This window comes from Chinchilla lanigera, unplaced genomic scaffold (assembly GCF_000276665.1).
Source record: "Chinchilla lanigera isolate Chin_1 unplaced genomic scaffold, ChiLan1.0 scaffold00085, whole genome shotgun sequence".
Lineage (NCBI taxonomy): Eukaryota > Metazoa > Chordata > Mammalia > Rodentia > Chinchillidae > Chinchilla > Chinchilla lanigera.
The window spans coordinates 1,513,712-1,536,566 of record NW_004955486.1 but is presented as its reverse complement, the minus strand read 5'-3'; the positions used below and the strand labels follow the sequence as shown (position 1 = coordinate 1,536,566).

Genomic DNA, 22,855 nt, shown 5'->3' with positions numbered 1-22,855 from the left:
CCCCACGGCCCTCCCAGGGCCTCAGTTTCTCGCTCTGCCCCCAAATCTAGCTGGAGGATCTGAGTCAGATCCTGGTGCACCTGCAGGCGTGGCACCTGGGCATCAGCACCCATCCCTGCAGGCTTTCATTTCAGTTCTCTCTTCTTGAAGCACCTTCTCCTGCTGCCTTGCTCCTTTCTCCTTGTCCACCTCGTCTGTTTGATGAAAGGGTGTGTGAAACCTCCAGGCTGAGCAGACAGGTGTTTTGAAAAAGCAGAGCACAATGCAGGTCCCTCCAGGGGCCCCTGATCTGCTTGGCTGTGACCAGGACAGCGCCCTGGGGAGGAGCCTCTGTGCATTGGAAATCCATTTGGCGACAGCAGCTTGGTGTCCTTTACCATAAAAACCAGATTGTTGTTGTGTGTGTTTTTTTTTTTAAACCACCAGTGTGGTGAATTGTATTAATGGCAATATTCTAAAACTTCTTTAATTGCAATTCTAAGAATTTGATATTTGATATTTGATGTAATTTATTAAGTTGTTAGGTGTTACCTATGGCTCTTAAAAAATTCTTGAAGGAGGTAAGATCTAGACAGAGCAGGTAGGGTGAAAAATACTTTGAGCACTGGTTTCCTGAAAAATGCTGCATATCTAGCATTTGACGTCCTGCTTAGGAGCCATTCTTCTTTCGAGACAGGATTTCACCATGTCAGCCAGGCTTGTCTTGAGCTACTGGGCTCAAGTGACCCGTCCGCCTCAGGCTCCTGGGTATCCTTAGGAATCATTCTGACATGTTCAGTAAAGTGTGTCTTCGTGTTCGATCAAGATTTTGTCTTGTTTGTTTTTTGAAACAAGGTCCTGCTATGTACTTAAGGCTGGCCTGAAACTCACTATGTAGGCAAGGCTGGCCTCAAACTCGCGGAGATCCTCCAGCCTCAGCCACAGGAGTGCTAGGATTAGAGGTGTACAGCACCTCATCCGGCTAAGATACCTTTTTAAAGACTACCCTTTTGCATTTGGGTATTTTAAATTGACTTAGCACCCAATAATCTGAATAACAGGAAGGAGGGCGATAGTTAACTTTTATGAATCCTACTGTGCATGGTGTGTGTCTTACATTTTATCTCAACATTATCAGCGAAGTACTATTACATTCTCATTTTAGTATATGTGCTGGCGAAGCAAGCACTACATCCTCATTGATTGGTAAGGAAACTGAGGCCCTGAGCAACCTAGCAACCTCTTCAAGGTCCCTCAGCAAATAAATGTCTGGCCTGGGATTTCCTTCTGACCTAGGATTTTCATTCATTTCTTTCACTGTGAAAACCCCATCTTTCTAATTTTCATCTCTTCTCTTAAAAGGGATCAACTTTTGAGAGAAGGTAGACAATATAAAAATGTAAGGAAAGACATCACGTAATCATTTGCCAGAAGTTAATTTGGTTTATTTACTTTAGTATTATTAGCATTTGTACCTAATGTCCACCAAACCAGATTTACCAGAAAGTTTAACTTTACCCGTGTGAAATCTGTATTTGGGATCAGCACGGTCAGTGACAGGTGAGTGAGGAATGTGACCAGGTCTTGAGAGGTTGCTGTCAGCACTATGCTCTCCGATTTAGAATGTTACAGTTAAGATGCAGTAACATCTTAAAGTAAAGCTTGCATTCCTTCATGGACTGTAAAGCTTGCATTCCTTCATGGACTGTCTCGTTCTTAGAAAGATGTTAGGAGCTGCAGATTTCTCTGCAAGTGGCCTGTCATTTCTGAAAGCAAAGCAACCCTGGAATGCATGCAGAGCCGGAGGCATTTTAGCAGACTCAAGACTGCAGGCAGCACTCTCGGGTGCTGGCATCCGCTCTCCTGGAATTCTGTATGTGGTGACCTGCCTTGCCCTCCTCACCCAGGCGAATTAACAGGTAGTTACCCCTGAGGCAGTTGGCTAAGAAAAACGGCCGGAGAATTTTGCCTTAAGTCCCAATAGGCATATCTGTTGGCATTCGTCCTACCAGCTGTCGCGGTTGCAGTGTCATAGGGTCCCCCAAACATGTGTGAGATTACGGGAAGCCTTGACCCCCATAAACAAGTCAGGTGTGAATCCCACTGAAGGGAGCCGGCCCAGCCCAGGAAATGTCATCCCTGCTGCTGCTACATGCGAAATCCCCGAAAACTGAGCGCTATAGGTGTAGTTGCTAACGATCGCTCGCATCAGCATCTCTCCCCTGTGCTCTGTGGCAGCAGTGCTGTGTGGGGTTTTATTGTTGTCACGCTTGTGATTTCAGAACTCGGGGAGAGGGAAGTGGAATGTTAATAGGAAAGCAAATGGGAAAGGAAAGTCCTGCAGTTAGGCGCTTGAGCCTCCCCTGTAGGAAAGCGAAGTGAGCACGCTGGCACTCCTCTCTGGCTCCGGCTCCTGAGCCTGGGTCTCTCTCGTGCACCAGAGCACCCTCCTCCAGATGCGTCCATGATAATAGTGGCGTTTTGTGCCTTTTGTGTTCCAGGCTCTGTCCTGACACTAGACACGTGATGTTACTTGCTCCTCTTAATAACCCCACTTCATATGAGTAAACTCCCTTTGTGAGTGTGGAACTATGGTCCACACCCCGGCAGCCTGGCTTCGGGACCCACTCGGCCATCGCGTCACACTGCCTGCTTCTCTTCACCTCCCCAACTCTGGAAGCTCCCTGGAGGTGATTCATCCCTGTCCTCCACAAGGCCCAGTGCTGCCTGTCTGTGTGGTAGCTCAGGAAAGGGCCATCCACCAAGCTGGGGCCGCTGAGGCAGCCGCAGCTGTTTTCAGGGCTCGGAGCAGGCTCGTTTTTCTGGCTGCCTTAGTTTAGATTCTCAATCAGTACATTCATTTAATGGCCAGTCTCTGCTGACTAGACTTTCCTTCTGCCCAACCTGTTTTTTCCCATGTCCAAAATCCAAACTATCCTAGCAGATACTTGGTACAGTCTTCTTGGTTCATGATTTAACACAGTCAGAGCTCCATAGTTACCCTTAATGTGTGGATTATATGCTATCTGTGAGTAGGTTCTGGAAGGTGGATTTCTGTCTGTCTTAGGACTGAGGGGAGGGATATCTTGAGTATTCTCTGATCACAGCATGTACCCAAAGCAGTGAAGTCTGTGGAGAAGAAATGCTTTTCCATGGTCTTTGAAAGAGCATGCACACAGCAGAGAGGAGAAGGTGGATGCGTCTCACACCACAATGGGCTTCTTGGACTTCCAGACCCTACCGAAGGGCATTTTAACCAAGTCAGCCCATGGCGCAGACTGCAGTTTAGATGGACTGTTCATTTCCCTTTAGAGAAATGACAGCTGAGCCTTTCAGTATCTCGTAGCTCTATCAGTGAAGAGGTATTTGAGGATATCATCTAGGGTGACTTTTTATCCTCAGTCTAATCCTATTACAGTAAAGCACAATATGTATCAGGATGATGTTGAATTAAAACAAAGGTCTTGGACACATACATAAAGTGACGCGAGCACAACCTACCACTTCGTTGAGGCCATGCATGCAGCCCCCGGGGAAGGTGGTAGTCATCCTGCTATGCTGGGAAGCCGCAGGTTCGACACACACTCCCTCCTCATTTACGGATTGTCTGTGGACATCACTGACTCATAGTCATCTGCCACGACAGACTTCTTAACCAGCATCTCACCTTCAGTTGTACAGGGCAATACGGATGTGAGCACAGCATCTGTCTTCAACTAACAGAACCATGACAGTTACTCATCATATAAGCTCCGGACAAATCGTGGCTGACCAACTGTTGACCCTTAGGCTGAAAGGCAAGATCAGCCAAGTGGGATCGGTTCTGTCTCCCCATGTCACCTTGTTTGGATTTATCGTTGCTTGAAGAAAGCGACACGGATTGTTTTCCTTGCTCTGATCCTCGTTCGGGGGCCTCCAGTGTGTGTAGATAGCGCTGGCCAGATGCGGGTGATTGTGTCCGGACGTCTCACCGGCCGGGTATCTGCAGTGTATCAGCCACTGTATCGGCAGCCCCTTCCCCGGGGGACATGTCCTCCATGCCGTATCGCCGCCTCCCTGACATTTTCGTGGAATTCAAAGCTCAAGTTCGTTCGGTGCTGACATTTTGGATTAGCTGGTTGACTGGAAGAACTGCTTCTCTATACGCTGTGAAATTTATAAACCGCAGCAGCTGAGGGCTTAAAATGGCCGACAGCCCCCAGCTGGCAGCAATTAAAGACACCACAGACCTTTGGCTAAACAAAGGCTTGTGGCGGTGGAGTTGCTGCCTGCACATCGAGCCAGACTCTTGTTTAAACTCCCTCTTACGTTGAGTGTTGGTTAGTAAGAGATGCTGTCAACTAAGGAGAGGTGAGGGAGTGGGTTTCGCCACCTCTTATTTGATGACCTGTCATCCCGAGGATTGTAGGAGCGGGGCCCCAGCTGAGGGACAGTGCATCGTGACAGCAAAGGTGGTCCGTGAAGCAGAGCCACCAGGAGGCCAGGAGCCGGGACAGAGTGGGCTCAGATGCTGATCTGTACACTCGAGTGCCGACGGCAGAATTCACAGCCACTCTGCTGCTTTGGACGGCATTATCCTTTAGGTTGAAAGGAGATGAAACACGAAAACAATAAGGCGCCATGGGATACCATTCAAACAGTAAAGTTCTAAGAGTCTGAACCAAAAAATCTAGATCAGTGTTGTCCAAGATGCAGCGTAACCGTAAATGAAGTTGAAAGGTAACTTCTTTAGTTACACTGGCCACATTTCAGTTGCTGAGTAGCCATATGTGGCCAGTGATTGTGTGGTAGGAGATGCCAGCCTAGACAATAGCAAGTGTTGGAAAGGGTGTAGATGACTAGGATTTTTTAAAATTCATTGTTGGCAGGAAGGTAAACATGGTTTGACCACTTTAACAGTAGTTTGAACTTGTTAGGGGAACTTTTATACCCTGTAACTGAGCATCTGCCTGCTAGATACATATACCCAGAGCTTGCCAGTGGACATGCGTGGGAGTGTTCATAGCAGCATCATTTTGTTAGCGAAACCTAGAAATAACCCTCATGGCATCATCAGGAAGGTGGACAAACCGTTAATTGTTCACCCAATGGACGACTAATATAGCAGGCCCAGCAAATGAATTATAACTGTGTACAAAAACATGGTGAAATCTTAGAAGAATGACGGTGGCATCCTTTTGCAAAAGCCCAAAATAGGTAAAAACCAAGGTTTGTAACAAGAATGTGTCAAAGCATGTGTTGAAACATGACAGGACTGTGTGAGACAGAAAAGCACAGAAGGATAACCACAAGGCCCAGATTCATGGGCCTTCATTCTGTCTTCAGCAGAAGAGTAACAGGGGTCTAGGTGCAGAAAGCCACACAGACCAAGCCCACTGTGGTCAGCGAGGGAGTTGGTGTGCAGGGGAGTAAAGGCCAATGGAGACAGTAGACCCTGAGATGAGATTGATATGACTTCGGCCCTAAAGTTTAGTTTAATAAAAAGAATCGCATTCTCTTCCTCCAGGTGCTCCGCACCTACCCAGACACGCATGAAAGTGACATTAGAACAGTCATTTAAAAGTGGACATACTAAGTTACTGAGTCACAGCGTGACCAAACTTAAGACACCGTTAGGAACAGTCGTTCCTGAAGGCAAGTCCTACCGGTGGCCTGTGGGTTGGATGTGCCTGGCTTGCCTGGGCCACGCTGAGTGAAGAGGAATTGTCTTGGGCTGTATATGAATATATACTACAGTCAGTATATACAAGTTACCAAACTTCTTTTATTTTTGTTTATTTTTTTAAGTTTTAACAACTGTGGGTATAAATTTGTTCATACATAGTGACTTTTTAAAAAAAATTTTTTTAGACATGGTGACTTTAAACAACATTTTCCTTTCCCCCATCTACAACCTACCCACTTGGACCTGAGAAGTTGAAATTTTAGTTGCGTTTTAGAGAAGAAAAACTTAATTTTTCAGGTACTAGCAGTGGCAAGGTAATAGGGGAATGTGGAAGAACTCCTGTAATGCCACTTTCTATTTATAGTAAGACCATGTCTAAATCACCGCTTCTGCAAGTAGTACCTATATTTGTAAGACTAGGGGCTGGGGATTTAGCTCAGTGGCAAAAGCGCCTGCCTGGCAAGTGCAAGGTCATGAGTTCAGTTCCCGGTACCAGAGAAAAACCAAAAAAAAAAAAAAAAAGAAGTGTAAGACTAAAACAAAAAACTATGCTTCCTTTCGTGGCTGCGGTTAGCTCCCTTTTCTTCTGTGCTGACATGAAAAGTGAGGCCTGCAGGCCCCCCCGAGCTCCTCTGCCCAGCTGCAGCCAGCACCACATCCAACCTGGGCCGGTGTTTGGTTGGTCACAAGGCCAGGACCGTGGCAGTTGAAGGCAGCTTGCAGCTGTTCAGAGACGGATAAGGAGAGCATTGCAGAGCGTCCGTGTGCACCCACAGAGGGCTGCTGTGCTGCTTGTTTTCTGGTGTTTCCATGTGTCTGTAGTTCACAGGACAGAGGGTGATGTGCCGGCAGTGCAGATGAAGTTTAGGGAAAGCCTGAGGCGGGCTGCGCAGTCCAGAGGGGTTGCTTGCACTGGGGAGCGCTGACTTACAGCTTGGCTCCTCCTCTAGTTAGGAGATGGGATTTCCAGGCGCTCAGGTGCGGAGGCCGGCTGTCTGTCCTTGGCCTCTCTGGCTTGCCTGGATCCCATCAGAGGGATTTCTGCTCTCAGTCAGTTTCCCTCGACATGGTAGCATATTTTTCCCAACTTTGAGTCTTACTGAAAGGATTTGTTCTGGTGTAGAAAAAGACACCTGTCCACAGAAGTGTCACTTGTTCATGGCAGTATCTTCCGCCCCTCCTTTGCTTAGGTCAGAGGACTAGACAGAGACACCCTTGCCCTTTCTGTCAGGAAGGTGCAATTCCAGCTGGTTCACATTTGGCGTTAACACTGTTGGCTTTCAGAGCTGCAGCGCTGTCCCAAACTTCCGCAGTTTGCAGTTCACCTTTTCTTTGTAGCTCAGTGAATGGCCTACCCGGTCCTCCACTCACAAATGCGTTCACTCGTTCACTCGTTTATCCCTCCGCCATCAGCCGGTCACTGCTGGGTCTCAGGACAGCAGTGAATGAGATGAGGACTGGGGGAGCCAGGCAACAGGAACGTGACTTATCCAAGTGAGATGTGAAACAGATGCGCTTTGAGCAGGGGACTGACTTGATCTAGAGTTTTGACAGTGCCGTTCTCGTGGTGGCGGATACGGTTGGAAGCAGAGGATTATGGGGCCGTTGTAATGCAGCGCAGACCCAGCGTTCAGGGCAGAGAGGGAAGCACGGCTGAATACCATGTGTGTATTGAAGGTGCCCCTTTAGGGGTCCTCATAGACTGGAGAGGTGCTGAGAGGGGACAGAGTGAAGACTTCCGTGGAAAGGGCAAGGAAGCGGCCCTACCATATTCCTCTCAGAGGGGCCTTGGAGTTCCTGCCACCATAGCCACCAGGCCGCTTCTAGGAGCCTTATGGGCGAGAGATCAGTGGGTAGGCTGCAGAAAGAATGCTTTAAAGCGCGGCTGGGCAGTGTTTGTGTGACAGGGCCATTTCATTAGCCTGGGAAAATACACCCAGCCCCTCTCCTCAGTTCGCTTGCTTGCACGGGTCCACGAGCACCCTGGAGACTGGTCGCCAGGCTCCCCACCAGTGGGTTACCAGTGGCTTCTTACACCACCCTCCCTACCCTCTGTCGGTACCGGGAAACTAAACAGCCAACAGTAGGCCTAAATCTTGAGGGAAGAATTCAAACTAGGGACAGTGGAAGTATGTGAATCTGATATAAACAAAATTGTGGGTTCCCCCCCCAATACCAGGAATCAAACTCATGACTTTGTGCTTGCTAGGCAGGCCCTGTGCTACTGAGCTAAATCCGCAATCCCCCCCCTTTTTTTTTTGGTGGGTTTGTTTTTTTTTTTATACCCATTCCCTTAATGCAAATCATTGAAACTTTACCCCAAAGAGCACAGTTAGTAGTACTTGTGGCATCCTTGTCACTGAGCTTTTGGAAAATTAACCCTGGGTTTCTGGCTTTGTGGCATTTATCAAACGCCAGCGGGTATGGGGCTGTCCTTGGATCCGTGGCCTGATGACCTGAGCGCTGACCTGGGTTTAGGAGCACTTTATAATGATCCCAGCCTTGCGGCTGGCCAGGTGCGTGGGCTGTGTCCAGTCGCAGCTGTTTCCACCCGTGTGACTACCCCGCCTGCCCCCCCAGGCACTTTTTGCCCCTTACCCGTCTCCGTGTGTCTCTCGTATGTCTGAAGTGCTGATTCGGAGTGGAAGCCTGCTCCTCCTTGAGCTATGTCTAGAGAGGGATGTTTTGCTTCAATGGGTTCCAGGAACAAATAATAAAAAGTACAGCAAGTACAAGGCCGAGGACAGACCCAGCACACTCTTATCAGTCATCTGAAATATGCACAGCCTTTCCAAGACAAATATGGACTCCTGTTTCTAGGAAAACACCAAAAAGTATTTATCAATTACCCTGTCTATGGTTTGTGGAAAAAGACAACAGCAGCCGACCCTGAAAGCCATAGCAAAGCAGATTCCTTTGGGTAACCAAGAGCTGAGTGGCATGGGTTAGAGCCGGCAGCATCCCAGCCGTGGCCTGGGACCGGTCCACGGAGCCCGTCTTCCCCTCACGCGATCACAAGCCTCACCCTTTACCCCGGCCTCTGAGCACAGCTCAGAAGCCTGGAAGCATGGTGGGTTCTCACTGAAGCCTACGGCCCTTCCGACCTCTCCCACCCCATCGCAAACCCACACATGGCATGCCCCAGAGAGATTCCTAGAAAAATGGATGCAACCCAGTGACGGTCTTGTGTAATAATGACGGTAGCAAGAGCTACCACTGATGGGTGTTACTCTGTTTGATCTTCACAGCAGTCCCGGGAGGTAGGTGTCATCAACCCATTTCACAAAGAGAAATGGAAAGTTAAGGAACTTAACTCACTTAGGCATGATCACATAGCTCAAAAGGATTTAAGGCAGCTAAAGCAGATTTGAATTCACAAAAACTTCAATGGGCTGTCTAACCTCGATGCTGTAGTGTGCTCATAAGTGTACGGGGTTCGGTTCTGCTCACCCAGCGTAGTGTGTCTTGTATTAAGTAGTGCTTACGTCCTAGGTGAGGAAGGGACGTGGTTAAATCTTAACACGTAACTCCTTAACTCCCTGTCTGTTCACTCCCAGGACTCAAGCACAGAGGGTTCGGAAACCACGCTGCTGCACGGGACCCCAAGGGCTGCTTCCCCGCTACTCTGAGAGCCAAGCAGAAGGACAGGAGCAGCTCTTCAAACTCACGGACAATATCCAAGACGAGTTGTGAGTGGAAGCCATGGGAATCAGCCATGTTGGGCTTCTGGGTTGCCCCTTCCGTCTTTGAGTTGGGAAATTCCCCTATGATCTGAGCATCCTCCTGACTCTCAGATCTCAGAACTGTTGAGGGGTTCCTTGTCCCAAGTGTTATTCCAGGTATACATGTGACTCCAGGTAAACAGCTCTTCCTGGAAGGAGTGTTTCTCCAACTGTGTTCTACAGCCAGACCTTACTGTACTGTTTCTAAAAAATCACTCTTTTTCTAAATTGCTCAACGGAAGAAAAGAACAGATTAAATGTTCTTCTCAATTTTAGCTTTTCTTCCCTATAAAATTTTCTTAAACTTTTATGGCCCATCGTTTGCTATAGAATGTTAGCAAACAAAACAAACATACTCAAATGTTTTGGAAATGTCGTTTCCTTAACATTGTCTTGTAAATCTTTAAATATGGAGCCTTATACTTAAGATCTTGTCATATTTCCAGTGAGTGAAATTATTCCTGGTTGAATTAAATATGTCACTACTGTAGGATATTTTGCAGAGACACTGGCCTGTAAAATGCGCTATAACTTGTCTAGGTATTAGAACCACCAGCTTAGAGAAAGGCACTTTATGTGCTGAGTAGCAAGATGCGAGTTTAATTTCTGTCATGCTGTTCATGTCCTCTGAAGTGGAGCAGGCCGGGGAGGGTTCTGAGCGCCGTGGGGGGTTTGGTCAGTGGTGGAACGTCACGTGGTGGTTAGCTCCTGGGGGAGTCTTCAGGGTCATGAGTAGAGACTGTCTTAGGGAGACCTTGTCTGCTTTCTTCAATATCAGTTTTGAAAGAAGATATAAAAGATCAAATCCAGAACTCATTTATTGCTTGCTGTATCAGGTGGCATCTTCCTAGATGTGTCTGTGTAACTCAAGCCCCCTGAACGTTATTGGAAGATCTCTTGATAACAGCGGTGTATCTCATTCTCATAGCTGAGCAGCTTAGACACTAGGAGTTCATGTCCTCACAGCTCGGGAGGCTGGGAAGTCCAGGACCAGGGTGCCAGCCTGTGCTGTCCTGGTGAGGGTTCTCTTTGTGGCTTGCAGACAGCCTCCTCCTCACTGTGACCTCACGTGACAGAGAAGGGGAGCTTTCCAGTGTCTTTAATAAGGCCACTAATTCGATTGGATCAGAGCCCCAACCTCATGACTTCATTTGCCCTTCATTATTCCCTTACTGCAGATACTCCCTTGAGCCTTGGGCATCTGTGAACAGAAGGTGGGGGGCAGTTCAGCCCCCGTTCACCGTGTGCCAAGAAGAGTGTCTCTAGCCTCATCCCTCTGCTACCCAGAATCCCACGCAGTTTCACTCTGGGGAGGACATCATGTTCCTGCCCCACTTGGGGTGGGGATTTGATGCCCCTCTGCCCTTCACATCACTTTGCCGACGGAACTGCAGGCCTCTGGATTGGGGGCCCAGAGCGTTGCCCCTTAGGCTTCACTGGGCCTGGCGCAGAGTCTGCTTGAATGGCAGCCTCGTGCGGGCCGGGAGTTTTGAGTGTTCCGCTCACCGGCCCGTCCTCAGCAGAACGGTGCTCGGCCTGGAATGGATGCTCAGTAAACCTAGCAGGATAGCTGCTGTTTAGCATCTGCATTAACACATGTCCACTTTTTTTCATTTAGGGATTTTTTTAAATCAAAGGTTAATAACTGAGATCATAAATTAATGTACATGGTGCTTTTAAAAATTTCCTACCCAGATCACCTCTGTCCAACTCAGACCTTCTCTGGCCCGTACAAAATTCATTTGCAGTTGAATGACGTTTGCCAAAAAGCACAGGGAGAAATGGAAGAGTACTGCCAACACAGGGCTGCTCCCAGGGAGAGGCGAAACCCAGGATCAAAATGAAATCAGCGAAGTAGATTTCACAAAACTCTTCAAATTCAAATATAAACTAGGCACAGATAGCGGCATGAATGAGTTTTGACTTTAAAGATGAAAACCATGTGTTGAACCTAAGCTGTGGGTTAGATCTGGCCCGTAAGCGTGGAGCGCGACGTGACCGTGGTCTTCCTTGGCGCGTAGAGACGCAGCCAGGGACCCGGGCACGTGGGTCTCGGAAGCGTCCCCGGCTGTCAGCCTGGCCTCCCCAGCAATCTGAGCATCGCAGTCATCGCTTTGCAAGAAAGAGGTTTTCAGAAAAACACCCAGGCGCGGAATTATACCTCTGACTTTTATCCTAGATTTATAATTAAAAACATGTTTTAAAACCTAATTATTTGCATATTTCTCTTCAGAGTTAACCCCTTAAAAGGGTCTTTAGTACCTTGCTCTACTGTTCTAACTAAATGTTTCCACATTTTTTTCCAGTTACACTCACTGTTTCACTTCTGGAAAATATTGTGTAATTACTTCCCGCTGGAGTGAAAACCCCACAGCGTCCCCAGAGCCGCAACGACTTCAACTTTGTTCTCCCCGATCAGGCTGCATTTAGTTTTTTCATTTTATTTAATTAATTAGCATTAAAAGGATAGTAACTGACACATGATTTAAGATCTGGCCAGCTGAAAAAGGTTTACTTTCATAGTAATCCGGTGTTCCTCTGGTGTGTTGGCGTTGTTTCCCATTTTCCTTAATTTTAACCCAGCGTCCTGAGTTGAAATGGTGTTAAAGAAAATTTAGTCGTGTATGATTAGACTTCTCTCTTCCTAACTAGTGCCTGGTTTACACCAGAAACCTCTTTTTCATTAGCATTTTGTCTCTACTCTTTGGTCAGAGACCAGGGCACATACCCGAAGTGAGACTGGGGGCAGCTCCTTCCTCTTTCAAACGATGCTCACAGGGCTCAAGCTGCTAATCTGCTTTCTGAGTGTGACCCTTGGATTACACCATCGGCTATGTGGAAAGTAACATTTATGAGATTTTTTTTCAATATAGAAGAGGAAACAGAAATAGCCTATAAGCCCACGAGCCAGATAAGGCCTTTCTTTTTTTAGTGAAATAAAGTCATATGTGCGGTTAACCAATTCAAGAGTCCAAAGTGAAGAGTAAAATTCTCTTTCTCACCCCTTTTTGAACACTGTAGGTGCTGTTTGGTATTGCCTGTTCTTGAGACGTTGCATAGCATCAGAATTCTTTTTGAGCACAGGCCATGATACGCACTCTAATGGCATATAATGTGAATCCAGATCTCACATCAATACACCGGAGACAAAAACAAAAGGCTAGCCCTTTTGAGGAACAGGATCAAATCCATCACTTCCTTGTTCCTTTGGAGGGGGTTCTGAGGATGGAGCCCCTGGCCTTGCACATGCTAGGCTGACCCTTTACCTCTGTCCTACACCCCCGGCTCCCAACTCTGTCTTCTAAACATCTGTCAAAATAATCTGTCACAAACTGTGGACACTTAGGGAACTGGACATTCTTCACTGTGCCACTGAATTAAACCACGTCTGGCAGATTACCCAGCTGCTCTGATAAAACCTGGCTTGGTAAATTTTAAGTTCAATCAGAAGTTGTAGATGAATTTTTTAGCTTTACTACAAGTTCAGGTTGTCTGTCACCCAGTTGCATGTGTACCAGAAAATGCCATTGGCCCTCACACTGTCACTTCACTGTCACTTTTGAGATGTTGTGTGTGAAGTCCTACTGTGTGTCAGGACCAGTAAGAATCTTTGTCCTGTCCTCAGGGGTAAGTGAGCCGAGTATTTATGACCCAGGATCTGTACCATAGGCTTGCTGTACAAGTGCAAGTCTGAGCCCTGCGTTGGGGGACCACAAGGACAGTGGTCAGTGTGTGCCTGGACAGCCAGGGGATGCTTGGCGAAGAAGGCTGTGGACAATAGGCCGGCCTGGTGGGAGGGGAGGAAGGCAGCAGAGGGGGGAGAGGGACACAGACTCGGAGCACAGTGCTGGGCACAGGCGAGGCCAGGAGGGCTCCCAGCGTGTTCGGAGAATTTGCAGAGCGTCCCTTCCCAGCTGCGAAGGGCCTGGCCTCGGTGGTCCTGCTGGAGGCAGTGTGAGATTAGAAGAAGAGCTCCAACTCAAAATTGTGTGCTAGTAAGGTAGCCTGGAGGGCAGCCGAGAAAGAGAGCTGCTGGAAAGGCCCGAACACAGTGGCGGATGGGTAGGAGGAGACCTCAGTCAAGTCTGTAGACCGCCCGGCTTTGCAGTCTGCCTGAGGAAGAGCTGAGGGCAGCCCTCGCTGCTTGCCTGCTTGGTTGGTTGCTAGAGGTGACGTTGGGGAAGGAAGAACAGCTCAGCTGTGTGCACACTCAGTGCACAGAGGCTGGGGGACATGTGACGAGATGTTCTGTGGGAAGCCCGGCACTCGGTGACCCTGGCTCTGGCACAGAGTCGAGCTTCTAGATACGCTGGCAGGCGAGTGAGCCCCCCGGGGCTGGAGGAGCCCACTGGGGAGCACCCCTGGATAGAGACCATGCAGACCTTTCTGACTTACAAGTAATTCCAAAGAGGGTAGAATAAGATATATAAATAGAGCTAATAAGGCAAAAACAAATAAAAGAAAAAGAAAGAAACCGAATGGGGTGGTCGCAACAGTTGCTAGGCAGATGTCTTGCTCCCTGGGGAGAAATCGGGCCTGGACCTGCTTCCGCGTGGCCTCTGAGAGCGGCACCCACTCCCTGACCTGCTCGAGGACGGTGCCTCCCCAGGGAACCTCCAGCTTGAGAACCTCCGGATTCTCCCCAGAACTGCAGTAACCCGGCCCCGCCCTCACCGTAGGCTGAGGATCTCTGCTGTGTTGGGCCCCGCGGGGTGGGCGAGAAGGGCCTCGCTCTGAGCACACGTGCCTGGCTCTGGCTCCAGGGGTGAGTCTGCCTGTGCCCTGGAGAGAGTGGCGGCCGGTGAGGTGGCGGCCTGGTGTGGTGCCACGGGGCCTCAAGAACAACCCTGTGCTTCTCAAGTGTAACCCGCCGGTCATGGGTTCTCCTTCTGTGGCACCGAATCATGCCAGATTCCACCCTTCGGAGACTTTGCAGTCTCCTGTGAGAGCCCAAGGCAACTTCATGGCCTTGTGGCTGGCCCACCTGAGCTCAGGAGCCCGTGCTGTGTCAGGGCTTTTACGATGGGCTCTGGGACAGGTATGAACTGTGCAACCTTCCATTCTCGGCAGAAGCTGCCTGCTACTGACCCCAAGCCAGTGTCCTCTTTCGCTCCCTGAAAGAGAGTTAAAAATAAAGCTTGTAACCCAAGCTAAAAAATATACAAAAATCCCATTTCACCAAAATAGACTCAATTATAGTATCAGCAGCCTCCTGTAATGTCTGCAGAACCCCAGTGGCCTCTGGCTCGCCCAGATGCTGTTTCCGGCTTGCTGTGACCTCCTCCTCCCTCACACCTCCATCCGAGTTCATACACCCAAGGACAGCAGAGTGTCCTCGGAGCCACCTGGGCATGCCGGCTCCGCCTCCCATCACCACGAGGCCTTGTGCTAGCCAGCAGCCATCCCGTGTGCAGCTTGGCTGTACACTAATGAAGAGCAGCAGCCCTCAGTCCAGAGGGCACTGGCAACCCTTTGCACACAAGGAGTGAAGCTCACAAAGCCTACGGAGAATTACCCTGCAGGTCAGCACCTGAGGAGGGGCCTGCGGCTTTGAGGAAAGAGGGACAGGAAGGAGCAGGTCTGCAGGGAGAAGAGCTGGCGGGGCTCTGCCTTTGCCTGGTTCCTTTGTCCCCCTGACCTGTGGCTTTTTTCCCGCCGAGTGACAGTTTTGGGATCAGTGTCCATCAGATGAAAGGATGATCTGGAGCTGTTGGAATGCATCTTGGATGTGGTTTCCAGATTTGTAAAAACCCCAGAATTAATGATAACAGTGATGGCGGTCACGGGGGGACAGAGGAAGCGTCAAGAGGAAACCAGAGAGAGCTGCTGGCCGCGCAGTCTCAGGGGCACCACCCGGCTCCCTGTCCTCTGCTTTCAATTTAAAGACTTTAGAACATTTCGTGTAACTGCTCAAAGTACGTAGGCAGTTATCAGTAGCAGCTCCAGGGGACGAAGGGGGCCCTGGACCTCGTGAGTAGAGATCTGGGCGGAGTGGCAGAGCTGCTGGCTTTCGCTCGCTCTCCTGTGCAGCCTGTCCCTCCTGGCCTTCACACTCACCTTGGGCAAGCAGCATCTTCTTTACCAAAGACAAAGAAATGGAGCCACCAGGGCAGCCAGCAGCCAGGCCGGGGCCCCCGGTGTCCTCCACCTTTCTGTAGAGCCTCCCAGCAGGGAACCGAGCCTCCCAAGTTGCCTGGTCTGCTGGAAGATGCGCCGCAGAGGGGGTCGGTGTGAAAGCCTGCAGAAGCATCAACCCTCTGCCCAGGCCAGAGCACACCTGCCTGGTATAAATGCCCGCTGCTGGGTACCAGGACAAGGGGCACGGGTGCCCTGTGCCGTGCTGCACTGGAAGCTAGAGCGGCTGTCACTTCCACCTGTGCTCAGGAGCAGAGACCATTTTCAGCTTCTCGACTGCTTCCCCCGCGCAGCTCCAGCCGGCCCCTCACACTTCCTCTGTGGCAGCGAGCTTTCCTCTCCTCCTGGCTTTCTTGTCCCTCTGTGTCCTCCTTTCTTCCCCGCACCAGCTGTGTTAGAGTCTGTGCAGCCCGACTCAGTGACGGTGCTGCCCCGGGCGCAGGCAGGCCTGGGTGTGAGAACGGCCGTGCTAATAAGCAGCCGGGGCATTAAAGCCACCAGGCGCTTCTAATTTCAGCACCAAGACTCTACGCATCTATGTTCTCGGCGTTACCAACCAGTTAGAATAGAACAACAGAGTCAACTTTCGTCATGGGAGGCTGTAATTAAGATGACAGTTGGGACAAGGCAATGTTACTGAGTCCTCACGGGGCGGTGCTCAGGGAGGCTGGGCTGGGAGCTTGCTTCGAGAGCTGAGATGCTGCACTTCCTGGGGATGTGGAAGAACAGCCCGAGTTTGGCGGTGTTTGCGGGTCAACACCACGCAGCACTGCAGCACTCGCAAGGGGCTCGAGTACTGGGGAGGCCTCGGGGTGTCAGACTTGGGCGGGGAGTGAGAAAGCGGGGATGAGGTGTGTGCTCCGGGGCAAACAAGCTCAAGGGAGCCGGCAGGCCCCCTCCTGCCCCTGCCCAGGCCTCTGCCTCCCGTGGGAGGGTTTGCACCGCAGATGTCGGGCCACGGCCACCTGGACAGTGGCCCGGGACAGTACCAGGGCCGCCTTCACTCTGAGCAGGGAGTTTGGAAGCGATGCTGGGTACTAGTGGGCTGTCGGCTCTCGGTATTCTCGCCATCGTGTGTTCCCTGTCTCTGTCCCTTGCTGCTGGGACCCATTGTGAAGGCAGCGTGAGGCTGGGGTCCTTCTAATTCTTAACTTCCGGTGGGGAGCCTGAGGCCTCCCCCGTGTGCTGGGTTTGGGCTGGGTTCTGGCCCCACCCCTCTCTTTCCCTAAGGGCCGTACCCATCCCCCTCTCCCCGTGCAGCTTCATTGCCGTGGAGAACATCGACAGCTACTGCGTGCTCATCTCCTCCAAGGCCGTGTACTTCCTTAAGAGCGGAGACTACGTGGACCGGGAGGCCATTTTCCTTGAGGTCAAGTACGACGACCTCTACCACTGCCTCGTCTCCAAAGACCACGGGAAGGTGTACGTGCAGGTGACCAAGAAAGCCACCAACTCGAGCAGTGGCGTGTCCATCCCAGGCCCGTCGCACCAGAAGCCGATGGTGAGTCCCCCGCCGCCCCCAGCTCTCAAGTGGGCATGCCCAGAGCCAGGGTCTGGAGGTCACCGTCCCCACAGTCTCGCCTCGCCCCCACTTTCCCATGGGGACTAGGCTGGGAGGTTCCAGCCGCTCTGGGTGCCGCCTGCCTGCTTCTAGGCCATGTCACTCAATGTTTGGGGCTTGGTCTCCTAGCAACGCGAGTGGATAGCAGTGCTTGCTGTAGTTAGTCGTGAAGAAGAACTAGCAAGGGTCCTGGAGTTTTGTGTCCCTGAAATGTGACTCCGGGATGCACTGAGCCCGAGGCAGTGATGGAGCCCACATTGTCTTGTTTCTATGGTAACCGTGGAAATGGCATCTTTTTGTTTTAAGCCCAGAGGCAGTATCTAGCATGCTCAGCCGCAGATACCTGTAAATGATATTTGCCTCTGGAGGGTGGGAGGTGGTGCCGTGACAGGGTGGTAAGCAGTGTGACCAGCGCGTCTAGGGCGTGTTCACTGCTGTGTTGTCCTTGTCCCCACCATGCCCCTGACGGAGGGGTAAAGGCAGGTGACTTGTTCTGGCGCCACAGCTGACTCAGGACGGAGCTGGTGTCTAGGCCGCAGAGCCCTGACCATACCGTGCTGATGTGCCTCACCTTGGAACACTTGGGCCTGCTGTGGCTTGCTGCTGTTAGCCTGGTGTACAGGACTCGGGAAGAATGTGTCACTCACAGCAGAGAGAGTAGCTGCTGGCCTGGCAGGGCCTCTCTCCTCGGGAGTCCTGGCTCCCCTTGCTCGGGAATGCACTTGGCTTTGTTTTGGCTCCGGGCCGCACTGGGGTGATTGGCTTCGTTAGGGCTGGTTGCTTGAGCGAGTCCAGCCCCCCAGTGATGTTTTACACATTCCTCCGGGGTGAGGCCTCCCCAGCTGTGTCTCCCCCTTTCCGGGCAGGTGAGCAGCGGAGCATTCTTGGTGCGAAAGCCTGGACTGCTGCTTGCTCACTGCTCCTTCCCTGGCGGAGGTGCGCCTGTCGTTCTTGGCGTGGTCCCCTCAGCAGATCCTCCTGGGAATGCAGCCAGCCTCAGTCAGGGTCCTGTGGTGTCTGAGATGGGTTAGCTGCAGTCTCTGGGGAGGTACACTAAAAATTTAGCTCAGAACTAACCCTGCGACTTCGATTCTCTTCACACTGTCCTGTACACCAGCCCACAGCCAGGCCGGGGGCCGCTGCCCGCTGGCTGCATTTGGCTGCCCCGCCCTGGGGCAGGTGCTCATCCTCTTCTCCCCTGTAGGTCCACGTGAAATCTGAGGTCCTGGCCATCAAGTTATCACAAGAAATCAACTACGCAAAGAGCCTTTACTATGAACAGCAGCTCATGTTAAGACTCAACGAAAATCAAGAGCAATTGGAGCTGGACTCCTGAGAAGTCGCAGCTTGGGGAGACTCCTGGGCGCAGACCCCACCTCGGGAGCACAGGCACCCCTGCCCCTAGCCCAAGATAGAGGAAGACTGGAAGAGGGTTTGGGGGACGATATCAAGGAGCGAGAGGAAGGAAATCCTTGTGGGGAAAATGCAAATGGAAGCTGTATTAATTGTGGGGCAGGGAGTTACTTTAGATTATGGGGAAATAATTTTTAAAAGGTATCAGTTGAATAACTTAAAAAGAAAATGTCCCAATGAAGCTAATTTTTAGATTGCCCTGTATTTTGTTAACATGTATATATGTACAACTGTGTGTTTGTAAATACATAGGCGCTTCTGAGCAGGGCGGTGATGTGTGTGAAGGTTTGTTTCCTGTAAAGTAATATCAGTTGTACTGGATCTTCGATTGCACTAATTCCACACGTCTCATGCAGGGGACTGTGTAGCGAGGCCTTCTTGGAAGTTGGAAGTGTCGCGTCTGGGTCTTGCAGATGCGGTCAGTGGGCTGGTATGAGGTCTGAGTTCGAGAGTGAGGCTTAGCAGATGCTGGTCACGCAGGTGGAGCTACTGGCCACGGTGAGCGGAGGCAGAGCCCCGGGAAGGACGCAGAGAAGGGCTGGCAGCTGCCTCTAGTCCCCCGTTTCACAGACAGCACTTAGGTTGTCACAGATAGTGTTCTAAGCTGTCTGTCCACGTGGCCTTCCCCGGACCAGCCTCCCCCACTGGGAAGTAAGATTGTCCTTATACACACGTACGCGCACACACATCAGTGTTACACGTTTTTCTCATGCTGCTGTCAGAGACATGTGAAGCACTGGTAAGCACTGTTGACTCAAGGGAAAGTCACCGAGCACTCCATTGTGATGAGTGAGAAACCCACAGTGAGAGTACATCTCCCTGCTCTGGCACTGGCATCAGGGCCGGAGCCCCTGGGACCGTGTTCCGAATAAAGCCACGCACTGGAGCACAGCTGCACAGTGCCCAGGGCGCGGTGGTGGCACTGGCTGGCCTCCGAGTGGGGAGGGGAGCGCAGCAAAGGGAGTGAAATGTGAGCGCCACGCAGCCATGCTGGGGCCCTGCTCCCTGCCTTGCTGGTGTTTCTGTAAGGTGTGAGCAGCTGGGGCAAAAGTACAGCCTCGCTCTCAGGTGAGCGACGCACCTGGCGACTCTAGGAATTCCGTGTTAGTAAAACCATGTGCAGAAGGCTCTGGTGTCTGTAACCTAGGACGCGGGTTCCTCTGAGACACAAACGACGCTCATCTGGCCATCTCTCCCCCTTCCTTGGGGGACTTTCCTCACCCCCAGGTGTGCGTGTGCAGGGGAGGAAGGGTGCTTCTCTGTGGGCCCCAGAGCTCCGGGTTTGGGTGGTTCTCCCTGGACTCTGGCCAGTGGGCCGGTGTTGGGTCCAGTGGGATTGGGGTGTTCGGCTTGTGGCTCGCTGAGTGGTTGTCGTGGTGGTCTCCGCACTCTGGTGTGAGACCCGCAGCACAGGGCCGTGTGTCAGCTCCGCCAGCCTCCTCCCTGTGCCCCACAAGTCCAGCGTGTGATTTTTTTTGTGGCCAGTAACCCACTGCCCAAGATCACAATCTCTCAGAGACGAGGCTCTCAGAAAGGTGTGCATCCGCGAGCCTTCTGTCCCTTGCCTGGACAGGGCCACCAGAAACGTCCTTCCTGGGTAAAGGGGCTCCTGCTCCTGAAAAAGCCGGTTTGGGGCCCAGCAGCACCTGGCGGTGCTGTCCCTGACTGCAGGAAGGCCCTGAGGCGGCCCTGGCCAGGTGCTCCGGGACGCCCAGGGAGCTGTCCTGGGCCGCCTCCCGCTCCTTTCTGATTCATCAGACTCTAAACTGTTGCCTGTCCGCTGAGGCCCCCCATCCCCTGATCTGCACCTCAGAAGGGCAGGCTTTAAAAGGACCAAATGGGCCTGGGGCTGCTGCTCCCAGAGCCCTTCCCTGCCCCGCAGCCGCTGCACCAGGCCGGGACGATTTCAGGGGCTTCCGCCGCGGCTCCGTGATTTGCCGGGACAGCGTCCAAAGCTCTGGACGGAGCAGCCCCTGGTCTGGCTCCTTCAATGCCCATTTCTTCCTAAATTAGGATTTAGCCAGTGGTGTCCAGACCTGGTCAGGACGATTTCTGTCGATTTTCACGCTGCCTCAAATACACAGTTTCTTTCTGAGGGAGGGAAAATTAATGGGGTGTATCAGGGGCGGCTCTGAAGGGGACTTCAGAAGCCATCCCTCTTCACTGGCCGAGCGCGGAAGGGCGCCCTGTGTCAGACGGCCAGCCCTGCCAGTGTCCGCGCCCTGTGCCCGGCGGGGGCCCGCCTCAGCATGCAGAAGGCGCCGGGGCCCTTCGTTTTCAGGTGTCAACATCTGTGCCTCCAGACGCCCTGCCAGCTGCTTGGCGGGCTGCTGAGAGTGAAGCTCTGGCCCGTCACTGTAACACAGCTGGGGCTGCCAGTGTGCCCAGACTGTAATCTGGCCCTCGTGTCAGAGATGTCACTTTTCTTCCTGTGGAATAAAATGCGTTGTTCACTTCCCCGACTCTGTGTTCTTCTGGCTTCCTGGTCCCTCTTCAATTCCAGAACCATCACGGAGGACAGATACCACATCCAGGACTCGATTCGCATGAAACACAGCCCCTGACGTCTGTGCAGGGAAGCGCGGCCCAGGGCCAACCCCGAGCCCTGCAGCCTCCCAGAGAGCGGTTCCCCTGTACCCCGACCTCTAGCGGGCAGGGCCAGCCGCTGCTCCGGCCCTGCTGCCAGGCCACACCCAGCGAGTGAAGAGGAGGCTGGGGACGCAGAGAGAGGACCCCATTTGTAGTGGAGTCAGGGACAGAGACTGCTGAGAGCAGTTTTGGTGGAGTGGGGGGAAAGCGCAAGTTGGAGAAGATTCAGGAGACTGGAGAGGCACTGGAGACACCACATACGGGTAACTCGGAGGACCTGGCTGTGAGTGGAAGGAGAGACATGCCTGGTAGCCCAGGAGGGAAAGGTCCCTGGCATGGTGGTGCGTGCCTGTGGATCCTGCTACTCAGGAGGCTGAGGCAGGAGGACTGCTTGAACCCAGGACTTTGAGACCAGCCTGGGCAATGTAGGCAGCCCTATGTGTAAAGAAGAAAGGAAATGGGGAGGTGGTTTTACAGGAAAGGAGGCAGGCATGCTGGGCCAGAAGAAGGGCCGACCCTTGATGGCTTGCATTTCCTGGGTGAGGTAGCCATGCATGAGCGCACAGCGGGAGGCAGTGGAGGCTTGGGGAGAGAGAAGGGGACAGTGGTTGTTTAGGTTGATGGCCTGGCCAGGGAAGCGCAGCACATTTGCCCAGCAGCATTGAAGGCCCAGGGGAGGTGGAGCTGGACAGCCTGGTTTTATTTTCTCCAGCTGAATTAAGCTGCATGGGTTCAGTGTGGAACGGGGAAAGAATTGGATTTCACCAAGAAGTAAATGCACTGCCCGGCTGGCCTGCCCACCACCGCTGTCAGCTCGGCAGGTGGGGGGAAGCAAGGTGCTGCGGGGAGATGAGAGCTCGGCGCTGCTCTGTGGAGCAGCAGTCGGGGAGCAGTGGGCACCCCACAGGAGAGCACGGCGAAGCTCTTTGGCGTTGGGGACGCACAGGGCAGATGAACGGCCCAGCCCCTCCAGGGCACGGAGAGGGAGTGCGTGTGTGGAGCTCTTCCGTTTCCTGGCCCGGTTCAACGCGCTGCCGTGCAGGACCCAGTCCGCAATAAAGACAGCCCAGCCTTACCCCGGCCCCTCACCCCGACTGTGCGGCTTCTGGCACTGCTGAGCAAGCTCCGTGTTCGCTGCCCCCTGGGCCACTGGCTCCCAGGGCCCGAGCACAGATATTTAAAAGCTCTGGAGCCAGGTGTGGTGGCGCACACCTGTGATCCCAGCTCTTGGGAGACTGAGGGGGATGGCAGTGAGTTCGAGGCCAGCCTGCGCTATGTAGCAAGGCCTTGTCTCAAAAAAACAAAAGCAAGAACAGCTCCAGAAGTGCCTTGTGAAGCACAAGTCCAAGCACATTCACTTTTAGGAAGTTTGATTAATTCGAAAGCATTTGTTCAGGAAATGGGTGAGATTTCACTTGCCGTCTGCAAAGGCCATCGCTTGTACTAGCTGGGTGCGTGGCTAATACAAGCGATCATGAAGACAAAGTAAGAAGAGAGCTAAAAGTAAGAGCTCAAAGTAAGAAGAGCTCAACTTACTGCTGAGCAATCCTATTGAAACCTTTATTTGTATTTTTTAATTTTAAAAAATTGCAGATAAGGTTTTTTGTAGCATGTGTGTATGTGTGTGTGTGTGTGTGTGTGTGTGTGTGTGTGTGTGTGTGTTTTCCTGGGAGCCAAACCCAGAGCCTCCTGTGCAGCAGGGAAGTGCTCTATCACTGAGCTGCACCCAGGCCTTGCACTGTTCTAAATTAGATTTTTTTCTTTCTTTTTTTTAGCATCAGGAATCGAACT

At 51.9% G+C, this 22,855-nt stretch overlaps 1 protein-coding gene across 6 annotated transcripts in view; it reads left to right on the top strand.

The window, feature by feature from the left end:
* The window catches only part of Vps13d (vacuolar protein sorting 13 homolog D (S. cerevisiae)), a 256,478-nt gene extending 235,541 nt beyond the window's left edge, over positions 1-20,937 (top strand). For all 6 annotated transcript variants that reach the window (XM_005403951.2, XM_005403955.2, XM_005403954.2 and 3 more), the window contains 3 exons: positions 9,202-9,333; positions 16,762-17,002; positions 18,267-20,937. In XM_005403951.2, the coding sequence (XP_005404008.1) occupies positions 9,202-9,333; positions 16,762-17,002; positions 18,267-18,398 (505 nt within the window). In that variant the 3' untranslated portion in view covers positions 18,399-20,937. The remainder of the gene's footprint in view (positions 1-9,201; positions 9,334-16,761; positions 17,003-18,266) is intronic.
* The last annotated feature ends 1,918 nt before the right edge of the window (positions 20,938-22,855 follow it).